Here is a 24,081-nt window from a genome sequence, read left to right on the forward strand (position 1 = left end):
GTGACTGGCCAAAGGGAAAAGAGGGAAGCAGAAGGGGAGCTTCACCTGCCAAAGGTCCTATCTACAGAGCTCTCCCACCCCCTGTGAAGTTTTATTTATTAATCAGTTTGCTTCCACGCACTGCTGAGGTCAATTATAATTATGGTTCTACGCTAAGTAAAATTTATTCCACCAAGAGACACTTGAAAGAAGATAATCATTCTGGTTCTATTTTCACCCTCTTGATTAAAGAGCAGAGTGCATTTATTAAAAGTTAGCGTAGGACTTTCCTGGTGGCGCAGTGGTTAAGAATCCGCCTGCCAAGGCAGGGGACACGGGTTCAGCCCTGGTCCAGGAATATCCCACATGCTGCGGAGCAACTAAGCCCGTGCTCCACAACTACTGAGCCTGCGCTCTAGAGCCCGTGAGCCACAACTACTGAAACCCGCGTACCTAAAGCCCGTGCTCTGCAACAAGAGAAGCCACCGCAGTGAGAAGCCCACGCACCGCAATGAAGAGTAGCCCCCGCTCGCTGCAACTAGAGAAAAGCTCACGCGCAGCAACGAAGACCCAATGCAGCCAAAAATAAATAAATTAATTAATTAATAATTTTTTAAAAAAAGTTAGCATATATCTCCCTGTTTTAAGAGAACACTCTCCCCTGACTGCTTTTTCTCCTTTTGAATTTTTTCCTCTCCCTGAAACTCCAAGGAACTCGGTTGGAGTCTGGCAGGGAGAGGGATGTAAAACTTGCATCTGGCAACCATTTGGATCTCTTTGTTTCCATCCCCAGGCCCTCCTCTGGTTCTCCTTAGGCACATAAGAGAAGCTCTTAATCCAGGGTCCTGGGATGGATTTATGGGTTCTACGAAGACCCTGAATTGGATGCAAAATAATGGATGCATCGGAGACGTGCATTCTTTTGGAAGAGAGGGCCAGTAGCTTTCATCAGGCTCTTAAAGGAGTCTACGACTCCAAAAAATGTTCAGAACGCTGGCCCTAAAATAGTAATTCTCAAAATTTTTCAATTTGAGGACCCATTTGGTTAGGTATAGATTCCATGGACTATCTATATTACCTTCCCTTTTTTTCTGCTTCCCGAACGCTCACTAGAAAGGAAGAGAGGCATTGCTTCACATGAGACATTAGAAGTGGAAAATCATTCCAGAAAGCAAAGCATTCACAATGCCATATTAATATTAGTGTCACAGAGACCTCTATGGAAATGTCCTTGATTGAAGCCAGCAGACCTCAGGCCACTCTGGGAATTACCACCCTAGAGGAAGTGCCAGAATAGGCTGAAATGGATCACAATTGCCCTAGCCATTCAATGACTGGCAAATAATATAAATCAGCCCTTCTTGGGAATATGGGTTTTGCACTTAAGTATTTCACATTACACAATGACGAAGCCGTACCTTCAGAAAGATGGTTTGGGTTTTCCCACAGTATTTCCCAGATGCGTTGTCACCACTGGTGGAGTATAAAACCTGATGCGCGGGAATGCGTGCGTAGGCCAATCTTTTCTCTCCCCTGATCATCCAGATGATGATGTCAGGCATGCTGTTCTGAGGCTGGTCACGTGAGTGGATGGAAAAGGAAGCAAAGCTATAGTTAGTCTAAATGCAGAGACACCACAGACCCTGCAGGCTGGACCCTCAGGGCTCCATTTAGCAAAGAAACACTGTGGTTAGGGCTCTGCCCAAATTCCTGACTCTCACATCTTCCAGGACCACAGCTTGCAGGGCTGGGAGGCAGCCTGTGACTGGCCAAAGGGAAAAGAGGGAAGCAGAAGGGGAGCTTCACCTGCCAAAGGTCCTATCTACAGAGCTCTGAGAGGAATTTTGGAAAATACCCCCTTTTATCTCTCCCATCATTTGAAGAAAGCCATAGACAGCAGTCAAGGGGTTACAGGCTTCACGTATTTCATAGGACATAGAGCATCTCTACCTCACAATCTGATATTTTCCAAATATGAAATATTAACTTAGTTTTTTTAAACCTCTTTTTTTCTGATTATAAAGGTGATATAAGTTCACTATAAAAAAAACTTTGAAAGTACCAAAGCATAAAGTAAAAAATAAAAATTTCCTGTAATCACATGTGTGTTTTTCAAATGTATTTCTATCCACAAATATATTACTACCCACCCTCCACCCCCCACCTTTGAAGGTCAGTAGGAGGGGTCTTCTACTCCCTTGTTCTTCCAACCCACAGAGGTCAATGGCAGCCAACATTTACCCAGCACTCACTGTGAGCCCCTCACTGTGCACCCCACACTGTGCTAAGGCCTTTACGCTCTTCACCTTCTTTAATCTTCATAAAGCAATGCTGTGTTTTATCTCCATTTAATATATGGGGAACTGAGGCTTAGAGAGCTTGAGTACCTTGCCCAAGGTTAAACATTGTAGACCTGGGAATCAAAGCCAGGTCTTCCCAATCCCAAACAAAGGTACTACACAGATCTGCTACTATATCACTCTAATTGAAATATTCTGATTGCACCATGACACTGGTAATGATTTGTCCACTATGAAGACTTTTCTAGGACAACCAACTCAAAATTCTTCTTCTGCCCTGACCTCAATGATGCATCCATTAGCACCTCAGCCCAGTAATGCCTCGATTTCATCATGCTTTAGATCTGCTCAATATGCAAGATAACGCACTAGATTTTCCTACTACCATCTCTATCCCTGGTGCCCTTCTACAGAATCCCTCCTCCATGTCAAGTGTAGTTTAAAAGCCTTACCTCTTCAGTCAGTTGCATTAGTTTATCGAGCCAGTCCTCGATTTCTGCCAATGTGGACTTCACCTCTGTGGCCTCAGACCTCATCCTCACAGCTGCCTCGTGTATCTGGGAGAGAGCTCTGGATCGCAGCTTTTGGATGTGAGTATCAAGAACTGTGACATTAGGTTTTCCTTCCATGAGAGGCAACGTGTATCTAAAAAAGGAAAAAGAACCAGAGAATATGCAGAATAGCTTACTAGGCTTCAGAACTGTCAAATTCATTTACGGTTGGTTTCCATCTCACAAACCACATCAATTTCCTAATAGACTCCACAAAGCGTGACCAGCTTTAAGCTGAAGGTGAGTGTATGTGGCTTTAAGAGCAGACCTGCCAGACAGACTCTCCTAACTCTCATGGGGAATGCAGGGGGATGAAAATTCCAAGCAATTCCTGGGGTTTGACCCAAGGCCCGTGGAGTCACTGGGAAGAAGATGGAAACAGTGGCAGCAGTTGGGAGGAACTGACCTTCCCTTCTTTTGCTTCCTATGATCACTGTACAGACCCACAAAATGAAGGAGAAGAATGGACATTAGAGATCATTTAGCGGAAGGCTTCTTAACCTAGTGCCCATGCACCCCTAGGCAGTCTGCGGGTGGGCCTCTGGAGGTCTGTGAATCCCTGGAACTTATAAAGAAAAGTGTTTGTCTGTGTTGACATGCAGTGTGACATCATGATGAAGATGACATCGTGATGAAGAACACAGGCTTTGGAGCTGACTATCTGGGTAAAAATCCTGGCTCCACCATTTACTAGTTCTGTGATCTTGACCAATTACTTAATCTCTTGTTTTCCTATCTTCAAATGGGGGAAAATAATAACTACCTTTTAGGGTTGTGGTGAGAAGTAAATGAATTAATATATGGGGAGCCTTTAGAGCAATGCCTATCGCATAGTAAAGTCTAAATGATGTTGCCATCATCATTGTCATCATCTCATCAGGTACTCAGAGGGTACTGAGTACTCCCCAAAACGTTAAGAACCACTCGTGTAGGTCAAGCTCCCACTAGAACAGCTGAGCTGGAGCCAGAATTAGACTTTTTCTGCCAGGGCCCCCCTCTCACAAGGGCTGCTGATGGGGTCACACGGTGAGGATGTCACCTATTCCAGGAAATTCTGCTCACATTAGAATTTTACTAGGCTTTTTTTTTTTTTTTAATATTTATTTATTAATTTATTTGGCCACACCAGGTCTTAGTTGCGGCACTCGGGATCTTCGCTGCGGCATGCAGGATCTTTTTAGTTGCAGCATACGGACTTCTTAGTTGCGGCATGCGGGCTTCTTAGTTGTGGCATGGGGACTCTTAGTTGCGGCATGCATGCAGGATCTAGTTCCCCGACCAGGGATTGAACCCGGGCCCCTTGCATTGGGAGCAAGGAGTCTTACCCACTGGACCACCAGGGAAGAACCTTACCCAGCTTCTTAAATGAAGGAAATCCTAAATGACTTCCCTTAAACACAAGTTTCCTAAAATTAGAAAGTGCCCAATTGGATTCTTCAAAAACCGATTATTCAAAAACAGTATAAATAGATATCTCTTAAAATTCACAGGCATTTTCTACATGAAAAGTATTACCAAATGTTTTTGTTTGGTTGCATTGGTAATTATGGCAATGCATTGGAAGGGTTAAGTCCCTGAAATGATTTTTTGAGGCAAAAATATAGACAGAAGCTGCTAGCACAGAGGTCACACATAAGACCTTCAACAAATAGATGGTGATGGTGGGAAACATGTAGCAGGAAAAGAAGTTATGCTAATAAACCCAACTTTGGGCCTCAGATGGGTCATTTCACCTCCTTGGGCCTCTGTTTTCTCATCTATAAAATAAGGGACTGGAAGAGATGACCTCTTAGGACCCAGATATAAATTCTCTGAATTTAAACAAGCACCCAGCAATACTTGGATCTCAGCTGCATGACCGTTACCTAGCTAAACCACTAGAGGGCACAAGAAGACTGGGAGACTTTGGGTTAGGAGCTTGGGGTGGGGAGTACCGGGTGCTGGACAGCCTTGGTTCCTGCTGCTGGTTAGAAATATTGAATATGGTTTTCTTTTGGAACTTCCCTGACCACTGCTCTATTGGGCAACATTTAAAATGAGTTTAGAATTATCACTTCCCCCTTTGATTTACAAATACCCTGAGATCTGAGCAGTTACCCTAAGTCACAGTTATGAAAGTTTCTCTGGCTTGGGTTGAATCTTTTGGCTTCACCTAAGGGAGGCTTGGCCAGAGTATTCATTAGGCATCCAGTAAAAGAGTGAGTAAAAAGGCTGCTGCTAAAATTGTGTTTATGAATTCGGAACGCTGTTCTAAACGGTAATATCAATGCCCCAGCCCCAGATCCCATTCTCTGTGGGAGCCAGGAGTCACCTTTCCTGGGGTGGTGGGCACACAAGGACCTTTGGGAGGCAGACCAGCTCCCTCCCCGCTTCCCCACCCCCTGCAGGAGGCTGCACTGGGACTGCTTCCTGAAGCGGGACCTCAGCCTCCCTCAGCTGCTTCAGAATCGGCACCAGATCGGAAAGTGGAGCTTTTCCTGCTGGTGATTCAGAGACTCTTCCAGTGACAGCCTTTTGAGAAGCCTGACTGATTCAAATTCATTTTTCAGGCAAACACTAGAAAATTCTAGAGACTCTTCAGGCCTTACAGTTTAAGGGAGGCGAGCACGGCTGGGAATTCTAAAGTACGAATAAGATCACTATACCTTGTGTCTTCTATGACTTCATCGATCAGCTTCAACCACATTTCTGCCAACTGGTTTGCGGGAATTTTACCTTGTATCCCTGATTTTAGAGCCTCTATTTTTGATTGCTGAAGAATTTGGAAAGGGAGGAAGTAATTGGTAATTGTGCATTATACCTGGTAAATGTTTCACTTTCATTTTCAAGAAAGAATACACAAGAAGACTTAACAGAAAAATGAAAAGTTTTTTTCTTTTACATTTAATAATGCTCACCATAGCTCAACACTATTTTTCTTCAAAATGCCATCAACACTGATACATATATTTAAGTAATAAGACAACATTTTCATATAGCTTTGACCTTTGAAACCATGCAAATTTTAAGTATTCAAAAAGCAAATAAAAGAAAAAACAACAAGGACGGGGGAAGGAACCCTAAAATGGAATGTAAAACAGGAAAAAGTGAACCTACCTATATTTCAGATGAATAACATGACTACACTGAAGTAACCCAAGTAACTTTTGAGTACAGTGTTTTTACTATATTCCCTTAGTTTGAAGGAAAGAACCATAAACATATCAAAGTCTAAATAGCTTTGTTTTTTGCGGTACTTCACCTATGGATTTTAGGATTAAACTAATGAGTAAATATATCGAGGAAAACGGAAGCCAGGTTTCTCACTGTTGGAGAAGGGAGTTGTAAATACAGAAAGAGTGAAGACTAGAATAAACCCCATGATATTAGAATGGAATTGGGGTTATCCTTATAAACTCATTGCATTCAGTATATTGAGAGATATAGAAATAAACATACATATGTATATACACGTGTGTTCTCATGCAAGTTTGTCTGCTGAGAAGGCCTAGAAGCAATGACATCTCAGTAGCAGTGAGCACTCCAATACCCAGACCTTGTTCTTCACACTCCATTCCTACTAAAAGGAACCAGGGCTCCTTGGAGAAATGGTGATCCCAGGGTTGGGGTACAGAAAGTACAAGATAAGCTCAGGACAGATTATTGCATCACTTTGAGCATCTGCCAACAGAGAGGTTGAGGGAGAGCCCACCATGATCCCCAAAAGTCGGATCACGGAAATCCACTGTCCTGTCCAGATTAGTATGGAATTAGGACAGCTTGGTCAATGAAGAGAGCTGATGAGAAGAACAAAGATGAAAAATGCTGAAGAACACCTAAAACATAATTAGAATAGAGGTGTGACCAATTCCCTACCAAGTCCCTTGAGATGGAAATTGGAAATTAATACCACAACCACAATGCATATCAATTGTAGCTCTGCTATGTAAACAATTATGCTTAAGTTAAATGTATAATTCTCCTTCAATATTGTCTTTAAAACATAAAACAGTATTTTCAGATTTTTGTCGTGGGGTCTTAGATCAAGTATATTCCAGGACCCCCAAATGTCATGGTCCAACACTGACAGGTTGGATCTTAGAAAAATTAATATTCATATAATTTGGAAGTCAAAACACTAACGCCAGATGGATTTTATCAATACCTGATAGAAATAACTTAGTATCTTTGACTTAATTAGAAATATCCCAACCACGTTCTTCTTCTCCTCATCAATGTCAACTAGAAGGATAATCAAAGGTATCACATCTATGCAAGTTCCCACCAGAGGGAACCCCCCCCAACCTCCAAACAAGAAAGTCTACTGAGCCCACTTCTTCCCACAGTAGAGATTCTTACTGCTTTGATAGCAAAGCTCTAAGGGTTGCATGTTTCTATTGAAATGAACCACTCTCCACACCATACTTCACATACAAATTGTGGCAGAAACTGAGTTGTCCCCCTACTTCAACATCCATCCTCTCTTTTCCACAGTAAGAGAACTTGTACCTGGACATATGCCTGCCCAGGCCTAGGACTGTATTTCCCAACTCCCTTGTAGTAAGAGGTGGTTGTATGACTGGATTCTGGCCAGTGGAAAATGACTAGAAATCAAGCCTGTGACTTCTGAGTGTTTCCCTTGAAGGAAAAGGCCTGTGTCATCTTCTCCCCCTTTTCCCCTTCCTTCAGGCTGAAGGGTCGGTGTAGTGGTGAGCTGCCTTTCCCATGCAGACTATGACAACTCCTTAGTGATAGCAGAGCAACAAGGGGGAAAAAGCCTGGGTCCCTAACACCACTGAACTTCCATACCCGCCTTGGATTACCTACCTCAACTGTTACTAAAGAAATAGCTTTCATTTTGCTTACCATTATATTCTGAGGTCTTGTGGTACAGTGGCCTAACCTGCATTCTAACTAACACATAATTCACTCTGTTTGGTGAAAAGGAAATGCAGAAAAGATAAACTCACCAGCCGTTCTGCCATGACTAGGAGCATGTTCACTGCATCCAGGCGATGACTAATATCCTCCCAGTATGAAGTCAGTGTAACAACTGGCTTTGTGTGGGCCCAAGGCAAGTAGTAATAGTAGTTCCCTGGGGTAGAATATTGAGGGTCAGTGAACACTGGACACTTAAAATAAACAACACGTTTACTGAAAAGATGTGCAAACTGGACTGCTTGAGTAATCATAGGCCTGGAGGTGTGGTTTGGGGTGGTCTGGTTCTTTCATTTTATTTAATTAAGCAACTGAGGAATAAATAGAAAGTTCTTATTCATTTAGCCTGCTTTGAAAATCTCTACAAGACCCTAGTAAACCTAGCACAACGATCTCAGGATCTTTTGGTGATTCAGGACCATGTATCTGAGCATCACTGATGATTACATAACACAGCAGAAGAAAATAGAGAGAGCATAGATTAGACTATATGTGCTGTCCCTGAAAACTGTTATTCTAAATAAATATTTTTGCTGGAAGTAGGACAAGAAAAAAGAATTTTCTGGTTTTTAAAAGCCTTAGCTAGATACATGGAATTTGGTATTACTAAGAGCCTTACAGTAATTAAGAATTATTAGTCAACATTTTCTAGCACGTTTTATATTTTAACACTATTTGTACAAAAATTAGGTAAAAACTATGGCGACAACCGTTGGGGCATTTGATCAGAATTTCTCTCTCCCTTCTCTATACTCTCCAACCATTTGTCGATATCTTTATAAGGGCACTCTCATACTCTGCCTTCTATTATGATTTATTTTATACACTAGAATGTAAGCTCCTTAAAAGCAGGGACTGTTTCTCATTTATCTTTGTTCAAATACAGCTATTTAATCCTCATGGCAACTCTGGAGAAGATGACGAAACTGAGGGTTAGAATGAAGTGATATGGCTAAGGTCATAGTGCTGGAAAGTAACTGAGCCAAAACCAGAAGCTTGATTTTCCATCCACTTCAACTACTCAATCTAAGAGTGATTTGGGGCCCGGCAGGGAAGAGGTGGGCTGGGGCAGGAGCTGTTTGCGGGGAGGCTCAGTGTTCAGCTAGTTGCCATCTTGTGACTTTACAAAACACAGCAAGGGTTAAAGTTGGGCATGGGAGGGGGTATTGGAGTACAGCCAAGGGTCTGCAGCTTCTAGGGTCTGACCATTCATTCTTGAAGGTGCCTGAACTCCAGCCACCTCTCCTCCCCATTCAACCTTTCCCGTTCCACTAAGCACATGCTGGGGATAATGGCTGCCAGAGGGAGAATACACTGCATGCTTCTCATCCTGTGGTGTACCCACTGTAAATGTGTACAGGAGAGAATGGCCATTGTCAGTCTTACCATCAAACACGGCACGGCTGTATTGAGTGCTTGATGCCAAAGGCTTACAGGTCGTGTCAAACTTGTTGCCATAGTTCCCAATGCTGACTTCAAACTGAATGGCCTCGCCAACGTCTTGCAACATGGTGGCCGAATGGAACACAGCAGACAGGCTGTACTTCCGCCTTCGCTGATATTTCTACAAAGTATGAGCAGACATAAGGCTCAGAGAAACTCCTTTTGCTCTTGTTTACATGTGGAATTCTAGCAGATGTAATTCTAACCGTAATAATTAGTGTTGAGTTAAATGCCAGTGGAGAATGTTCTTGGATCTAGCAGTTCCCCTTGTACTCAAACAAGTGGGCAAAGACAGAAGTACCAGGATGTTCATTGCAGAGTTGATTGAAATAGAGAAAAAAATGAAAACAATACAAATGTTTAACAATAGGCCACTGGTTAAGCAAATTATGTTACATCCATATAATGGAATGAAATTTCATAAAAAGGCTTAGGTAGATTCATATGTACAAACATGGAAAAAAGGTATATTTTTAAGTGAACCCATTAAATATATATTTTAATACTGGCATATGCACAAAGAAAGTCTGGAAGAATATAAATCAAATTGTTAACAGTAGTTATGTTGGGGAAGGTAGAGAGATTATGGCTAACTTTACTGTCTAACTTATACACTTCTAATAGTTTGAATTGTTTAAAGTATTAATTTTCTAATCAGAAACAATTAAGACTTTTAGGACTTCCCTGGTGGTGCAGTGGTTAAGAACCCGCCTGCCAGTGCAGGGGACACGGGTTCGAGCCCTGGTCGGAGAAGATCCCATATGCCGCAGAGCAACTAAGCCCGTGTGCCACAACTACTGAGCCTGCACTCTAGAGCCCGTGAGCCACAATTACTGAGCCCGCGCGCCACAACTACTGAAGCCCATGTGCCTAGAGCCCGTGCTCCGCAACAAGAGAAGCCAACGCAAAGAGAAGCCTGTGCACCGCAACGAAGGGTAGCCCCTGCTTGGCACAACTAGAGAAGAGCCCACGCGCAGCAACGAAGACCCTACGTAGCCAAAAATAAATAAATTTATTAAGGAAAAAAATGACTTTTACTGTCAGAGTCTCTTCAGCAAGTGGTGTTGGGAAAGCTGGGCAGCCACGTGTAAATCAATGAAGTTAGAACACATGCTCACACCATACACAAAAATAAACTCAAAATGGCTTAAAGACTTAAATATAAGACATGATACCATAACACTTCTAGAAAAGAACATATGCAAAACATCCTCTGACATAAATCCTAGCAACATTTTCTTAGGTCAGTCTCCCAAGGCAATAGAAATAAAAGCAAAAATAAACAAATGAGACCTAATTAAACTTACAAGCTTACAGCAAAGGAAACCATAAACAAAACAAAAAGACAACCCACAGACTGGGAGAAAATATCTGCAAACAATGCAACTGACAAGGGCTTAATTTCCAAAATATACAAACAGTTCATACAACTCAATAACAAAAAAAAGCAAACAACCCAATCAAAAAATGGGCAGAAGACCTAAATAGACATTTCTCCAAAAAAGACATACAGATGGCCAATAGGCACATGAAAATATGCTCAAATTGCTAATTATTAGAGACATGCAAATCAAAACTACAATGACATATCACCTCACACTGGTCAAAATGGCTATCATTAAAAACTCTACAAATAGTAAATGCCAAAGAGGGTGTAGAGAAAAGGGAACCCTCCTACACTGTTGGAGGGAATGTAAATTGGTATGCCCATTATGGAAAACAGTGTGGAGATTCCTCAAAAAACTAAAAAAAAGAGTTGCCATATAATCCAGCAATCCCACTCCCTGTCATATATCTGGAGAAAACTCTAATTCGAAAAGATACACGCACACCAATGTTCACAGCGGCACTGTTTACAATAGCCAAGACATGAGCAACCTAAGTGTCCATCAATGGATGAATGGATAAAGATGTGGTACATATATACACCAGAATACTACTCAGCCATAAAAAAGAATGAAATAACACCATTTGCAGCAACATGGATGCAACTAGAGATTACCATACTAAGTGAAGCAAGTCAAAAAGAGAAAGACAAGTATCATATGATAACATTTATATGTGGAATCTAAAATATGATACAAATGAACTTCTTTACAAAGCAGAAACAGACTCACAGCCATAGAAAACAAACTTATGGTTACCAAAGGGGAAAGGGGAGGGGGGATAAGTTAGGAGTTTGGGATAAGCATATACAAACTACTATATACAAAACAGATAAACAAGGTCCTACTGTATAGCACAGGGAACTATATTCAATATCCTATAATAAACCATAATGGAAAAGAATATGAAAACGATATGTATATGTATAACTGAATCACTTTGCTGTTCACCAGAAACTAACACAACACTAAATGAACTATACTTCAATTTAAAAAAAAAAAAAGACTTTTTCCGTCAGATTTAAAAATAAATGAAATTAGGTACACTTATTTTTCTGAAATAGAGATCAAACATTGTTCCTTTCTTTTTAAAATTTATTTTGTATTTTTAAATTTTTTTATTGACGTATAATTAACTTACAATATTTTATTAGTTTCCGGTATACAACCTAGCAATTTGATATTTTTATACACTACAAAATGATCACAAGTCTAATTACCATAAAGTTATTACAATATTATTGATTATATTCCCTGTGCTGTACATTACATCCCTGTGACATTTATTTTACAACTGGAAACTTGTAGCTCTTAATCTCCTTCACCTTTTCACCCATCCCTCCACACCCCTCCCCTCTGGCAACCACCAGTTTGTTCTCTGTGTCTGTGAGTCTGTTTCTGTTTTGTTATGTTTGTTCATTTGTTTTGTTTTTTAGATTCTACATGTAAGTGAAAGTGCTCTTTTGGTAGAGCACAGCCAGAAGGAAGACAAGGAGATTATTTGACTGGCTATAGCTTAAGTGGTTGCATTATTTGGGAAAGCTCACTTGGCTATTTGTGATTTGTTGTCCTTTACTTTTGATTTCTTAATCTTGAGATATTGCCAGGCCTAGGTTTTTGGTTACCTATGTAGGCTGCCAAGACTTTAGAGCCACCACCATCTAATGGTCTCCTTGTTTAATTATACACCACATTTTTGTTCATCCATTCAAAAAATCAATGGATTCATGGTTGCTTCCACATTTTGGCTATTGTGAATGCTGCTGCTATGAACATGAGTGTACAGATATCCATTTGAGTCCCTGCTTTAAATTCTTTTGGGTATATACCCAGCAGTGAATTGCTGGATCATATGGTAATTCTATTTTAAACTTCCTGAGGACCATTTTAAGAACATCTGACAGTGACTGTAGTTTGCTGTCTTAAAGCAGCAGTCCCCAACCTTTTTGGCACCAGGGACCGGTTTTGTGGAAGACACTTTTCCATGGACGGGGCGGGAGGGGGACATGGATGGTTCAGGTGGTAATGTGAGCAATGGGGAGCAGCAGATGAAGCTTTGTTCGCCTGCCGTTCACCTCCTGCTGTGCGGCCCGGTACTGGTCCGCGGCCCAGGGGTTGGGGACCCCTGTCTCAAAGAACCTTGGGGAGAGAGATCAAGATGGTGGAGGAGTAGGACATGAAGCTCACTGCCTCCCACAAATGCATCAGAAATACATCTACATGTGGAACAATTCTAACAGAATATCTACTGAATGCTGGCAGAAGGCCTTAGACCTCTGAAAGGGCAAGAAAATCTCCATGTAACCAGGAAGGACAAAAGAAAAAAGAAAGTGAGAAAGAAATTGGGATGGGATCTGCACCCCTGGCAGGGAGCTGTCAAAGAGGCAAGGTTCCTGCACCCTGGGAAGTCCCCTCACCAGTGAAGAGATCAGCTGGGACAGAGGAGGAGCTTTGGAGCCTCAGAGGAGAATGCAGCAGCTGGTTTGCAGCAGCTAGAATGGAGAGAGACCTGCACAGGCAGTCAGTGCCATCACTTTGCCCTCCCTAGCCTAAGATCCCTAAAACAGATTAAAATAACAATAGAAAAAAATCAATAAAACCAAGAGCTGATTCTTTGAAAGGGTAAACAAGATTGACACACCTCTGGCCAGGCTCACCAAGAAGAAAAGAGAGAGAACTCAAACAAAATAAGAAATGGAAAAGGAGACATAACAACCAATACTGCAGAAATACAAAAAACCATAAGGGAATACTATGAACAATTATATGCCAACAAATTCAACAACCCAGAAGAAATGGACAAGTTTCTAGAAACATACAGCCCACCAAAACTGTATCAAGAAGAAATAGGTAATTTGAACAGACAGATCAGTAGAGGTGAAATAGAATCTGTAATTAAAAAAAAACTCCCTACAAAGTGTGAAGTCCCTGTGAAGTCCAAGAGGGCTTCACAGGTGAATTCTACCAAACATACAAAGAAGAACTTATGCCAATCCTTCTCAAACTCTTCCAAAAAATTGAAGAGGAAAGGATACCCCCAAAGACATTCTATGAAGCCAACACCACACTGATACCAAAACCAGACAAAGATACCACCAAAAAAGAAAATTACAGGCCAATATCTTTGATGAATATAGATGCAAAAATTCTCAACAATGTATTAGCAAACCAAATCCAACAACACATAAAAAAGATCAAACACCACAACCAAGTGGGATTCATCCCAAGTTCACAAGGATGGTTCAACATATGCAAATCAATCAATGTGATACACCACATAAACAAAAGAAAAGACAAAAACCACATGATCATCTCAATAGATGCAGAAAAAGCATTTGACAAAATTCAACATCCATTCACGATAAAAAAAACTCTTACCAAAGTGGGTATAGAAGGGACACATCTCACCATAATAAAAGCTATTATGACAAACCCACAGCCAATATAATATTCAACAGTGAAATGCTGAAAGCCTTCCCACTAAAATCTGGAACAAGACAAGAATGCCCACTCTCACGTCTTCTACTCAACATAGTATTTGAAGTCCTAGCCACAACAATCAGATAAGAAAAAGAAATAAAAGGTATCCAAATTGGAAGGGAAGAGGTGAAATTGTTATTACATGCAGATGACATGATTCTATATATAGACAACCCTAAGGACTCCACACAAAAACTACTAGAACTGACAAACAAATTCAGCAAGGTAGCAGGATACAAGATTAACATACAGATATCAGTTGCATCTTTTTACACTAAGAATGACATCTCAGAAAGGGAATGTAAAAAACAATACTTTTCAAAATCACACCCCCAAAAGTAAAATGCTTAAGAATAAACCTGACCAAGGGGATGAAAGACTTATATGCTGAGAACTATAAAACATTACTAGGGACTTCCCTGGTGGCGCAGTGGTTAAGAATCCACCTGCCAATTCAGGGGACACGGGTTCGAGCCCGGGTCCAGGAAGATCTCACATGCTGTGGAACAATTAAGCCCGTGTGCCACAACTACTGAGCCTGTGCTCTAGAGCCTGCGAGCCACAGCTACTGAGCCCACATGCCACAACTACTGAAGCCCACACTCCTAGAGCCTGTGCTCCACAACAAGAGAAGCCACCGCAATGAGAAGCCCGTTCACCGCAACGAAGAGTAGCCTCCGCTTGTTGCAACTAGAGAAAGCCCGCATGCAGCAACGAAGACCCAACGCAGCCAAAAATAAATAAAAAATAAAATAATTTATTTTAAAAAAACAACATTAATAAAGGAAATTGAAGATGATTCAAAGAAATGGAAAGATATCCCATGCTGTTGGGTTGGAAGAATTAATATTGTTAAAATGCCCATACTACGCAAAGCAATCTACAGATTTAATGTAATCCCTATCAAATTACCCAGGACACTTTTCACAGAACTAGAATAATCATAAAATTTATATGGAACCATAAAAGACTCAGAATTGCCAAAGCAATCCTGAGGAAAAAGAACAAAGCAGGAGGCATAACCCTCCCAGACTTCAGACAATACTACAAAGCTACAGTAATCAAAACAGCATGGTATTGGCACAAAAACAGACATGGATCAATGGAACAGAAGAGAGACCCCAGAAAGAAACCCACACACCTTTGGTCAATTAATCTTTGACACAGGAGGCAAGAATATACAATGGGAAAAAGTCTCTTCATCAAGTGGTGTTGGGAAAGTTGGACGGCCGCATGTAAATCGATGAAGTTAGAACACACCCACTCACCATACACAAAAATAAACTCAAAATAGCTTAAAGACTTAAATATAAGACATGACACCATAAAACTCCTAGAAGAGATCCTAGGGAATTCCCTGGAATCCCAGTGGTTAGGACTCCATGCTTCCATTGCAAGGGGCATGGGTTTGATCCCTGGTCGGGGAACTAAAATCCTGCAAGCCACACAGCATGGCCAAAAGAAAAAGAGCAGATCCTAGGCAAAACATTCTCTGACATAAATCATACCAATGTTTTCTTAGGTCAGTCTCCCAAGGCAACAGAAATAAAAATGAAAATAAACAAATGGGACCTAATCAAAGCTTTACAAGCTTTTCCACAGCAAAGGAAACCATAAAAAAAAAAAAAAAAAAGAAAAGACAACCTACAGAATGGGAGAAAAATATCTGTAAATGATGCAATTGACAAGGGCTTAATTTACAAAATATACAAACAGCTCATACAACTCAACAGCAAAAAAACAAACAACCCAATTGAAAAATGGGCAGAAGACCCAAATAGACGTTTCCAAAGAAGAAATACAAATGGCCAATAGGCACATGAAAAGATGCTCAACTTTGCTAATTATCAGAGAAATGCAAATCAAAACTACAATGAAGTACCACCTCACACTGGTCAGAATGGCCATCATTAAAAACTCTACCAATAAAAAAAAAAAAAAAAAAAAACTCTACCAATAAAAAATGCTGGAGAGGATGTGGAGAAAAGGGAACCCTCCTACATTGTTGGTGGGAAAGTAAGTTGGTAGAGCCACTATGGAAAACAGTATAGAGGTTCCTCAGAAAACTAAAAATAGAATTGCCATATGATCCAGCAATCCCACTCCTGGGCATATACCCAGAAAAAACCCTAATCCAAAAAGATACATGCTCCCCTATGCTCATAGCAGCACTAATCACAATAGCCAAGACAATGGAAACAACCTAAATGTCCATCAACAGATGAATGGATAAAGAAGATGTGGTATACATATACAAAGGAATACTACTCAACCATAAAAAGAAACCCGAAATAATGCCATTTGCAGCAACACGGATGCAACTAGAGATTATTATACTAAGTGAAGTAAGTCAGAAAAAGACAGACAAATACCATATGATATCACTTATATGTGGAATGTAAAATATGACACAAATGAACCTATCTACGAAACAGAAACAGACTCATGGACATAGAGAACAGACTTGTGGTTGGCAAGGGGGAGGGGGTTGGGGGATGAAGGAGTGGGAGATTGGGGTTAGCAGATATAAGCTATTATATATGGAATGGATAAATGACATAAACATATGTCCTATGTATAGCACAGAGAACTATATTCAGTATCCTATGATAAACCATAACGGAAAAGAATATTAAAATGAATATATATACATAACTGAATCACTTTGCTATACAGCAAAAATTAACACAACACTGTAAATCAACTATACTTCAATAAAAAAAAAAATACCTTGGGATATCCCACTATTACAAAATCTCCATTTTAGTTAAAGAAATTTTTGACATAGTACAATTGAAACCTCCCATAGGATTTCATTAGAAACCCCTCTGAGTCTCAATCTTTTTTGAAAGACTTTCTAAAACACTGATTTGCAACCTTAGCTGCAAATTGGATCGCCCAAAGACCTTTTATATACATATATATACATATTTATATTTATATTTATATCTGGGCCCCATCTTCTGGACATTCTGCCTGGGCATTTCAATTTGAAAAACTTCCCTACCTTAGTCTGCTGTCACTTTGGTAGAGAGGGGCTTGAGGGACTTTTGTCACTTGTCAGGAGTCCCCTTAACTACCCACAACTAAGCCCCCTGAACTATCCATGGTTCAGGAGTGCTGTGGAAATTCGAGGTTTGGTTTAAATTACTGCATGAAAATTACAAAGTAGGAAGTTATTTGTATTAATCAGACCTTATATATAGAGCATAACTTCTTCTTTGTAAACCATCTAGGATGATATCAGAGAAGGGAAGGAGCAAAAATATGAAACGTAATTTGGGGCTTAAGTCAGGGCCCAGAAAAAAACGATCAGTATTTAAGCCAGAGCTGCCTGTTACTGCAGAAAAGAACGAAGGCACGTCAAGAGGTGCTGCAGAGAGGCGGGGATGCCGCCTCTGGCCGGGCTGGCTCCTCCCTGCACACCTCCACACGGCCAGGGTTCCATTAGATCTCCCTGGATTTTCCCACGCAGAACTCACAGTCACCCGCAGAAGCCCTGACAGGACCCTCACCCTGGAGGGTCTGAGCTCTAAGATAATAAGTGGTGTTTCTGGCCAGCGCAACTCCTAACAGAGTGGGCTCATACTGTGAGCAAGCCACTCAAGATGGAGCAGTTCCCTGGACCACTTTGTAGGTCAAAATCCACGAGGGGCGCCCCTACCATCTGCTTACCTGCCCCAGAGCCCCATGATCCTGGAGTAATAATAGTGAAGCTGAGAATACTGCCCTTCCCCCAGCGCTTTCCTACTTCCCCTGTGCCCTCAGGGCACAAAGAGGTGGCGAGAAGTAACTAGCAACACAGTTTAGAGCACTCTGCAGCCTCAGCCACCCCCCCAAACCCCCCGTGCCCTCCCCCCCATCGCCAGCTTAGTAGCCTTGGGGCAAAACCGCCTACAACAGGGAAAGTTGAAGAATATAAATTATAGTCTACTGAACTATAATTCAACCCATCCATTGATGGATGTTTCTTTAACTTTGCAGGGCCTTGGGGCTCTCTTTCTGATCCTCAGTGACCAGTGCAAGTTGTAGATGTAGGTGGTATAAGGGAGCGTTTCAGAAGTATCGATAAATTTGGGGAGGGGGGTGAGTTTTGTCAAGCAGAATACTGATAAGAGGTAGGAAGTAATAGCTCATAAAAGTGGCCGTGGGCCCAGGAGGCAGGGGACATTAAGGGTCAATGACAAGGAAACTGTGCCAAGGAAAACTGCCCAACTTGCCACCTTTGGTCTAAAGGAGCTGATGGATGAATCTCAATGTGTTGTTTCAAGCAATATTTATTGACACTTAACGTGGGCCAGACCGATGGGAGCTCTAAGCCTGGGGCTGCAACAGCTGATCTTCTTCTTCCTGCCTGATTCCTTAGGAAAGCACCCAGGCTGAACCCTGCTGCATCTCTCACGGGGTCTCTTAACCAAGCTCATCTGGAGCACCAGCTTGACTTCTGCTCTAGGGACATGGGGGAGCTCTGGGCTCTTTGACAACTGAGTAGGAAAAACTCACTCTTCCTCCTGTGTGTCTCCTTTACTCTCACACTACGATCACACTGTCAATGCTTCTGACGCCAGATGTGGGGAGGATATTCCCACACTGAGCAATTCTGCCACACCAGCTAGGTATCCTACAATTTAACTCAATTTTGACTGTCCACCTGGAGATAATATCAGATCCCACAGGTTAAGGGCTCAGTCCCACAAAACTGCCCTACCCACTTCACCTGCTCTTTTGACCCATTAGCCATAAATTGGAGGTTCCCACAATCCCCTCTTCAGGTTAGATTAATTTGCTAGAGCAGCTCATAAAACTCAGGAAAACAGTTTACTTACTTCTTATGGGTTAATATAAAAGGATATGATAAAGGATGCAGATGAACATCCAGATGGAAGAGATGCATAGGGCAAGGTTTGTGGGAAGAGGCGCAGAGCTTCCACGCTCTCTCCGCACACACCACTCTCCCAGTACTAACATGAGTTCACCAACCCGGAAGCTCCCTGAAACCCATACCTTGGGGATTTTATGAGGCTTTTATCATGTAGGCATGATCAACCATTAACCCAATTTCCAGCCCCTCTCTGAAGAATAATGGGGGGTTGGGCTGAAAGTTCCAAGCTTCTAATCATGGCTTGGTGACCAGCCCCCATCCCGGAGCCCACCAAGTCACCTCATTAGAACAAAAGACTTTCTTATCACCCAGGAAAGGGACTTAGGAGCTCTGTGTCAGGAACCAGAGTCAAAGACCAAATATTAGAACAAAAGATGCTCACAAGTGCTCTTATCACTTAGGAAATTACAGGGGTTTTAGGAGCTCTGTGCCAGGAACCAGAGACAGATATATATATTCTATTATTTCACAAGGACCAAGTTGCCCTTTTGTCGAAGCCTCTTCAACTCTACCAGAAAGTTTCATTACTTGCATATGACCAGGTCACGGGATCTTTTTAAGTTGGGCAAGGGTCATGATCACCTTCTAGATTGGCCACTCTCATGAAATCCTCTCAGCAGCTGCACAAATCTGCTCATCTCACTCTCTTCCTGGACTCCTGGTTGAACTGTGGGTTTATCCTTGGCATCTCAGCTCCTTTCCTGCTTTTTAATTTTGTTGGGGTTTTGGTTTATATAATTCATTTCTGTTTTTGTTACATTTGTGACACAAACCATTCTGGGTTTAATTACTTGGAGCAAAGAAAACTAATTCAGTTTCGTATCTCAGTTTTAAAAAGCTATTCTTTCATATTGTTGACATATACCGTGGACAGTAAATATCATTGGTTCTTTGTTTCTATATTTTGCTTTTATTTTAATTAACTTTACGACATAAGCTTCTTTACCTGTATGTGTTTAATTATTTGGAGTAAAAAAAACTAATTTGGTTTTGCATTCTAGTAGCTAAAGAGTTTTTCCTTTACACTTTGCCGGGCTTCTTCCTTTCCCTTCCCCTTCTCCCCTCTATTATTAATGTTTAGAGCAAAGAGAAGGGTCGTGGACTTAAATTGTGTTCTGGTGATGGAATAAGGAGGCACTGCGATTGCTGAGAAACCACAACATTTCCGCCTAACCGCAATTCCAACTGAATCTTCAAGAGCCTTCGGTAACTACTCAAGGCCAGAACCACACATGCGTTTCCATGGAGGCCTTTGGGTGGTTTCTAGCCGTTCTCTGGCATGATCCTGGCAGTAAACAGTACGTAAGCTACTCCACCTCTCCCCCTACACCTGCTCCTCTTTTCCCTTTTTCTTAACTTGTCCTTAAGATCTATTATGATTCCTGGACTTCAGAGGTGATGGCGCTGTGGAGCGGACAGACTCAGGCCAGGACCCTGCTGACTGGACGAACCTGTTGCTTTTGACTCAGTGTCTCTTTAACAAGTAAAAAAACAAACCAATATTAATTTACACTGCATGATCCCATAACATGAACCCTTCTTGGAATGCAGGGTAAGTAAGGGGAGGGCAGCAGCCTGAGGAAGCCTTTTGGGAGGGGGAGGGGGTAGGATGGGGTGGGGGAGCCCGCAAGGAGAGGCCGTAGGCAGGGGGGCATCAGTCAGCTGGCTGCCCCGGCAAACAATTCAGATTTCTGGAACATGTAAGGACCAACCCAGGATTCTTAGAAATAGCTGGAGAAGAGGTGGTATGTATGTGTCTATATATAAAATAATGGAGTATTATTCAGCCACAAGAAAGAAGGAAATCCTCTGTTTGCCCAACAACATGGATGGACCTGGAGGGCATTATGCTAAGCGAGATAAGTCAGACTGAGAAAGACAAACGCTGTGTTATATCACATATATGTGGAATCTAAAAAAGCTGAACTCATAGAAGCAGAGAGTAGAATGGTCATTACTAGGGGTTGGGGGAATTGAGGAGATGCTGGTCAAAGGGTACAGACTTGCCGTTAGAAGATGAATAAGTTCTGGAAATCTAATGCACAGCACTGTAAACATAGTCCATAATACTGTATTATATAAAGTTGCTAAGAGACTAGATCTTAAAAGTTCTCACCACAAAAAATGATAGTTCTGTGACATGACAGAAGTGTTAGCTAACAGTAGGGTGGTATTCATACTGCAATATATACATGCATCAAATCAACACACTGTACACCTTAAACTTACACAATGTTATATGTCACATGTCAATTTTTTTAAAGTTCAAAAATAAAAAAAATAAATAAACTATCACGATTTATCAAAAAGAAAACACAACAGTCATAATAATGGTATAGGATGTGCCAGAAACAATTCAGTGAGCAAGAGACAGGGTTAATTTAATACTGGGCCATCCATCACACACAACACACATGCTAACAAATCTGTACTGCAGATGTCAATTAACTGACAAGGGAAAAAATTAAGCATCTAACTGTTTCATGATAAGAATATTCTTCTTTTTGTATTTATTGCCTTGAATTAATTACACTGACATTTGAATTTACTAGGAAAAAACTACATCTGTGGCTCTTTGCCATAAGAATCATGGATGTTATGCATAAGTTGTCTCCATAGTGGGGAAAGAGCTGATTTTAAAAAAAGAAAAAGAAACAAGGACCCACTGTATAGCACAGGGAACTATACTCAGTATTTTGTAATAACCTATAAGGGAAAAGAATCTGAAAAAGAATATATATATATATATATATATATGTATATCTATATATATATGTATGTGTATGGATATATATATATAACTGAATCACTGTGCTGTACATCTGAAAACTAGCATGACATTGTAAATCAACCATACGTCAATAAAAATTAAGAAAAACAAACAAACAAGAAATAGTTGGTAAGGTGAACTTGGAAGACTTCCTGTCTTCGAGGAGTGGCATCTCAGAGCTGCTGTAATGTGGGCATTAATATAAACATGCCCTCACATGCTGGGAAGCCTGAGATATGGCAATTACTTCTGAAAATGGAAGTGACTAGTGGTGGCTGCTATATCATTTGGAATGGCTCTTGTGGCCTCCTCCCCACGACACACCCAAGCCCAGTCAGCAAACAGGCCATTCAATTTGGGGGTATCACTGCTTTTGCTGGTTTTCAGTAGGGTAGCAACATCTCAAAGATAAAGCAAGTCTCATCACCCCCACAGGGCTGTGGTAGATAGTCCAACAGGGTGTGGAGCTGCACTTGCTATGACTCCCATCTCTCCACCTCTGCCACAGCTGACCCTTCAGTCCCTGGATGCCCCCTTGAGGCCTGCTGGCTCAGGCAGGCCAGCACTAACCATCCCACCACCAACCCTCTGTAACACCCTTTCCATACCACACACGGTCCACACTCCAACATTTACCTCAACAACCAGCAGGTCATCATTTGAAATGGGCTCAAGCTTTTTATCTGGTGGTGTCTTTTCAAGTAAAGTGCTTAATTCAACCAAGATTCTGCCTCTGTAAGCAACTCCTTCCCCCTGAAAGGCAACAGCACAGGATTATTCTTCTAGGCATGAACAACAGTGAAAAGATCTGTCCCTCTATTTGGGCTCATCCAGCTACAATTTTAAGTTTCTCCTTCCCAAAATGAATCAGTCAGCAACTCTCTCAGCTGGTCTTTGGTATCTGAAAGAAAAGCCAATGACTTCAGGAAGGATCCCAAAGACAGCCAGGGCTGAAAGGGATCTTAGTCACGGCTGGTGTCAGAGGCTTCTGAGCCATGCTCGGATCCAGAAAGAGTTCCCAGATGCTGGGATGGGAGTGGAAGGGGCTTGAAGTCTCCCTCACCCAACTTCAGCTCTGCATTTATCTGCATTAACTTTGTTCCTTTCCTCAGAAAAGGGAGGCTGCCATGTTGGCAACCAGGGCAAGCCTCAGAGTAGCCAGGAAATAAAAGAGGAAGATGTTCTGGGTGCGGCTGAGTGTGAGTATTAATTGTGGCTACTCCTCCCAATATACCAAGCAGTGTTGGCAATAGAACCCTCTGGAGAGGAAGTGAAAGCTTCCACCTCCACCCCCACCCCCATCCCCAGGGCTTTCTCTCTACTCTAGCTCTTTTCTTGGGCTTTGGGAGCTAACTAACAGACAGTACTTGGGCTTCTAATGTGGTGGAAAGACCACTTCCCATCTCTGGGCCTCCATGTCCTTGTCTATAAAATGAAGAGGTTGGATCGGGTCAGGGGTAGCAATATCAAGCATGTCACCTCCAGTCTTTCGGCAAATTCCTAGAACATGGCACTGAATGGAATTCTGAGGTAGCACATTTGCTTTCTGGAAAGAGCCAACATTGATTACTGACATCTGCCTTATGTCTAGGATGGGGGAATGGCCATGCTATGCATTTGCAATTGCCGTATTAGATGATCTCCAGGATCCTTTCCTATTCTTGCATTCTAGGACTTGAGGAGCATGAGACTTCCACATCCTTCAACCCTTGATCAGTCATCTGGTGGGTCTCTGGGGGTGGGGTGAGTCCCCTAAATGAGACTTGATTAATAACCATTAGAAGAAGGAATCACATTAATCAGTGCTCATTAATAACAAATCTTAATTGAAGAACTAACCTTTCCAGTATTTAGCTCATCATAGGGATCTGGGAATCCCGTGTACTCTCTGGGGCTTCCATAAAGGTTCAGATAACAAGGTCCAAAAGTTGGAACAAAGCCCACCTCTGTTTCTCCTGTATTTGCTGAGAGAAAACATCATCATTAGTATTTTAGGCTTTTAACACTCAATCTGTTGAAATAAATATTAGTTATTAGTTAGCTGGGTGAGACTGTTTTCCTCCATTTTGTGAGTTAGTTGTATTAGTGCAAATTGTAAACACTTGTGGGAACTGCCATATTTCCCTTATCTTATTGCTCTAAAACATTAAACAAAAAACATTTTCAGGGGGGAGTTCAGGTAAACTTATGTTATTCTTACAAAAAGATGATGCTATTCAAATGAAAGAGTAAGAAGTTGATCTTCCATTTTTTGCAAGTTTATAATTGGCACTGTAGTAAACATGTCATTGGCAATCGGGGTAAAGATTATAATTGTTTTGGGAAGTCATTTAAATGACGTATATTTGTTATATATTTGCTCTCCAAAAACATC

At 41.5% G+C, this 24,081-nt stretch overlaps 1 protein-coding gene across 2 annotated transcripts in view; it reads right to left on the reverse strand.

Annotated features, from left to right (window-relative positions):
* The window catches only part of MYOF (myoferlin), a 157,475-nt gene that overhangs the window by 57,017 nt on the left and 76,377 nt on the right, over positions 1 to 24,081 (reverse strand). For both annotated transcript variants that reach the window (XM_068548215.1, XM_068548214.1), the window contains 7 exons: positions 23,547 to 23,671; positions 22,344 to 22,460; positions 9,134 to 9,311; positions 7,780 to 7,904; positions 5,476 to 5,582; positions 2,732 to 2,924; positions 1,398 to 1,553 (listed from right to left, as the gene is read on the reverse strand). In XM_068548215.1, the coding sequence (XP_068404316.1) occupies positions 1,398 to 1,553; positions 2,732 to 2,924; positions 5,476 to 5,582; positions 7,780 to 7,904; positions 9,134 to 9,311; positions 22,344 to 22,460; positions 23,547 to 23,671 (1,001 nt within the window). The remainder of the gene's footprint in view (positions 1 to 1,397; positions 1,554 to 2,731; positions 2,925 to 5,475; positions 5,583 to 7,779; positions 7,905 to 9,133; positions 9,312 to 22,343; positions 22,461 to 23,546; positions 23,672 to 24,081) is intronic.

The sequence above is a fragment of the Eschrichtius robustus genome, chromosome 7 (assembly GCF_028021215.1).
Source record: "Eschrichtius robustus isolate mEscRob2 chromosome 7, mEscRob2.pri, whole genome shotgun sequence".
NCBI classification, from domain to species: Eukaryota; Metazoa; Chordata; class Mammalia; order Artiodactyla; family Eschrichtiidae; genus Eschrichtius; species Eschrichtius robustus.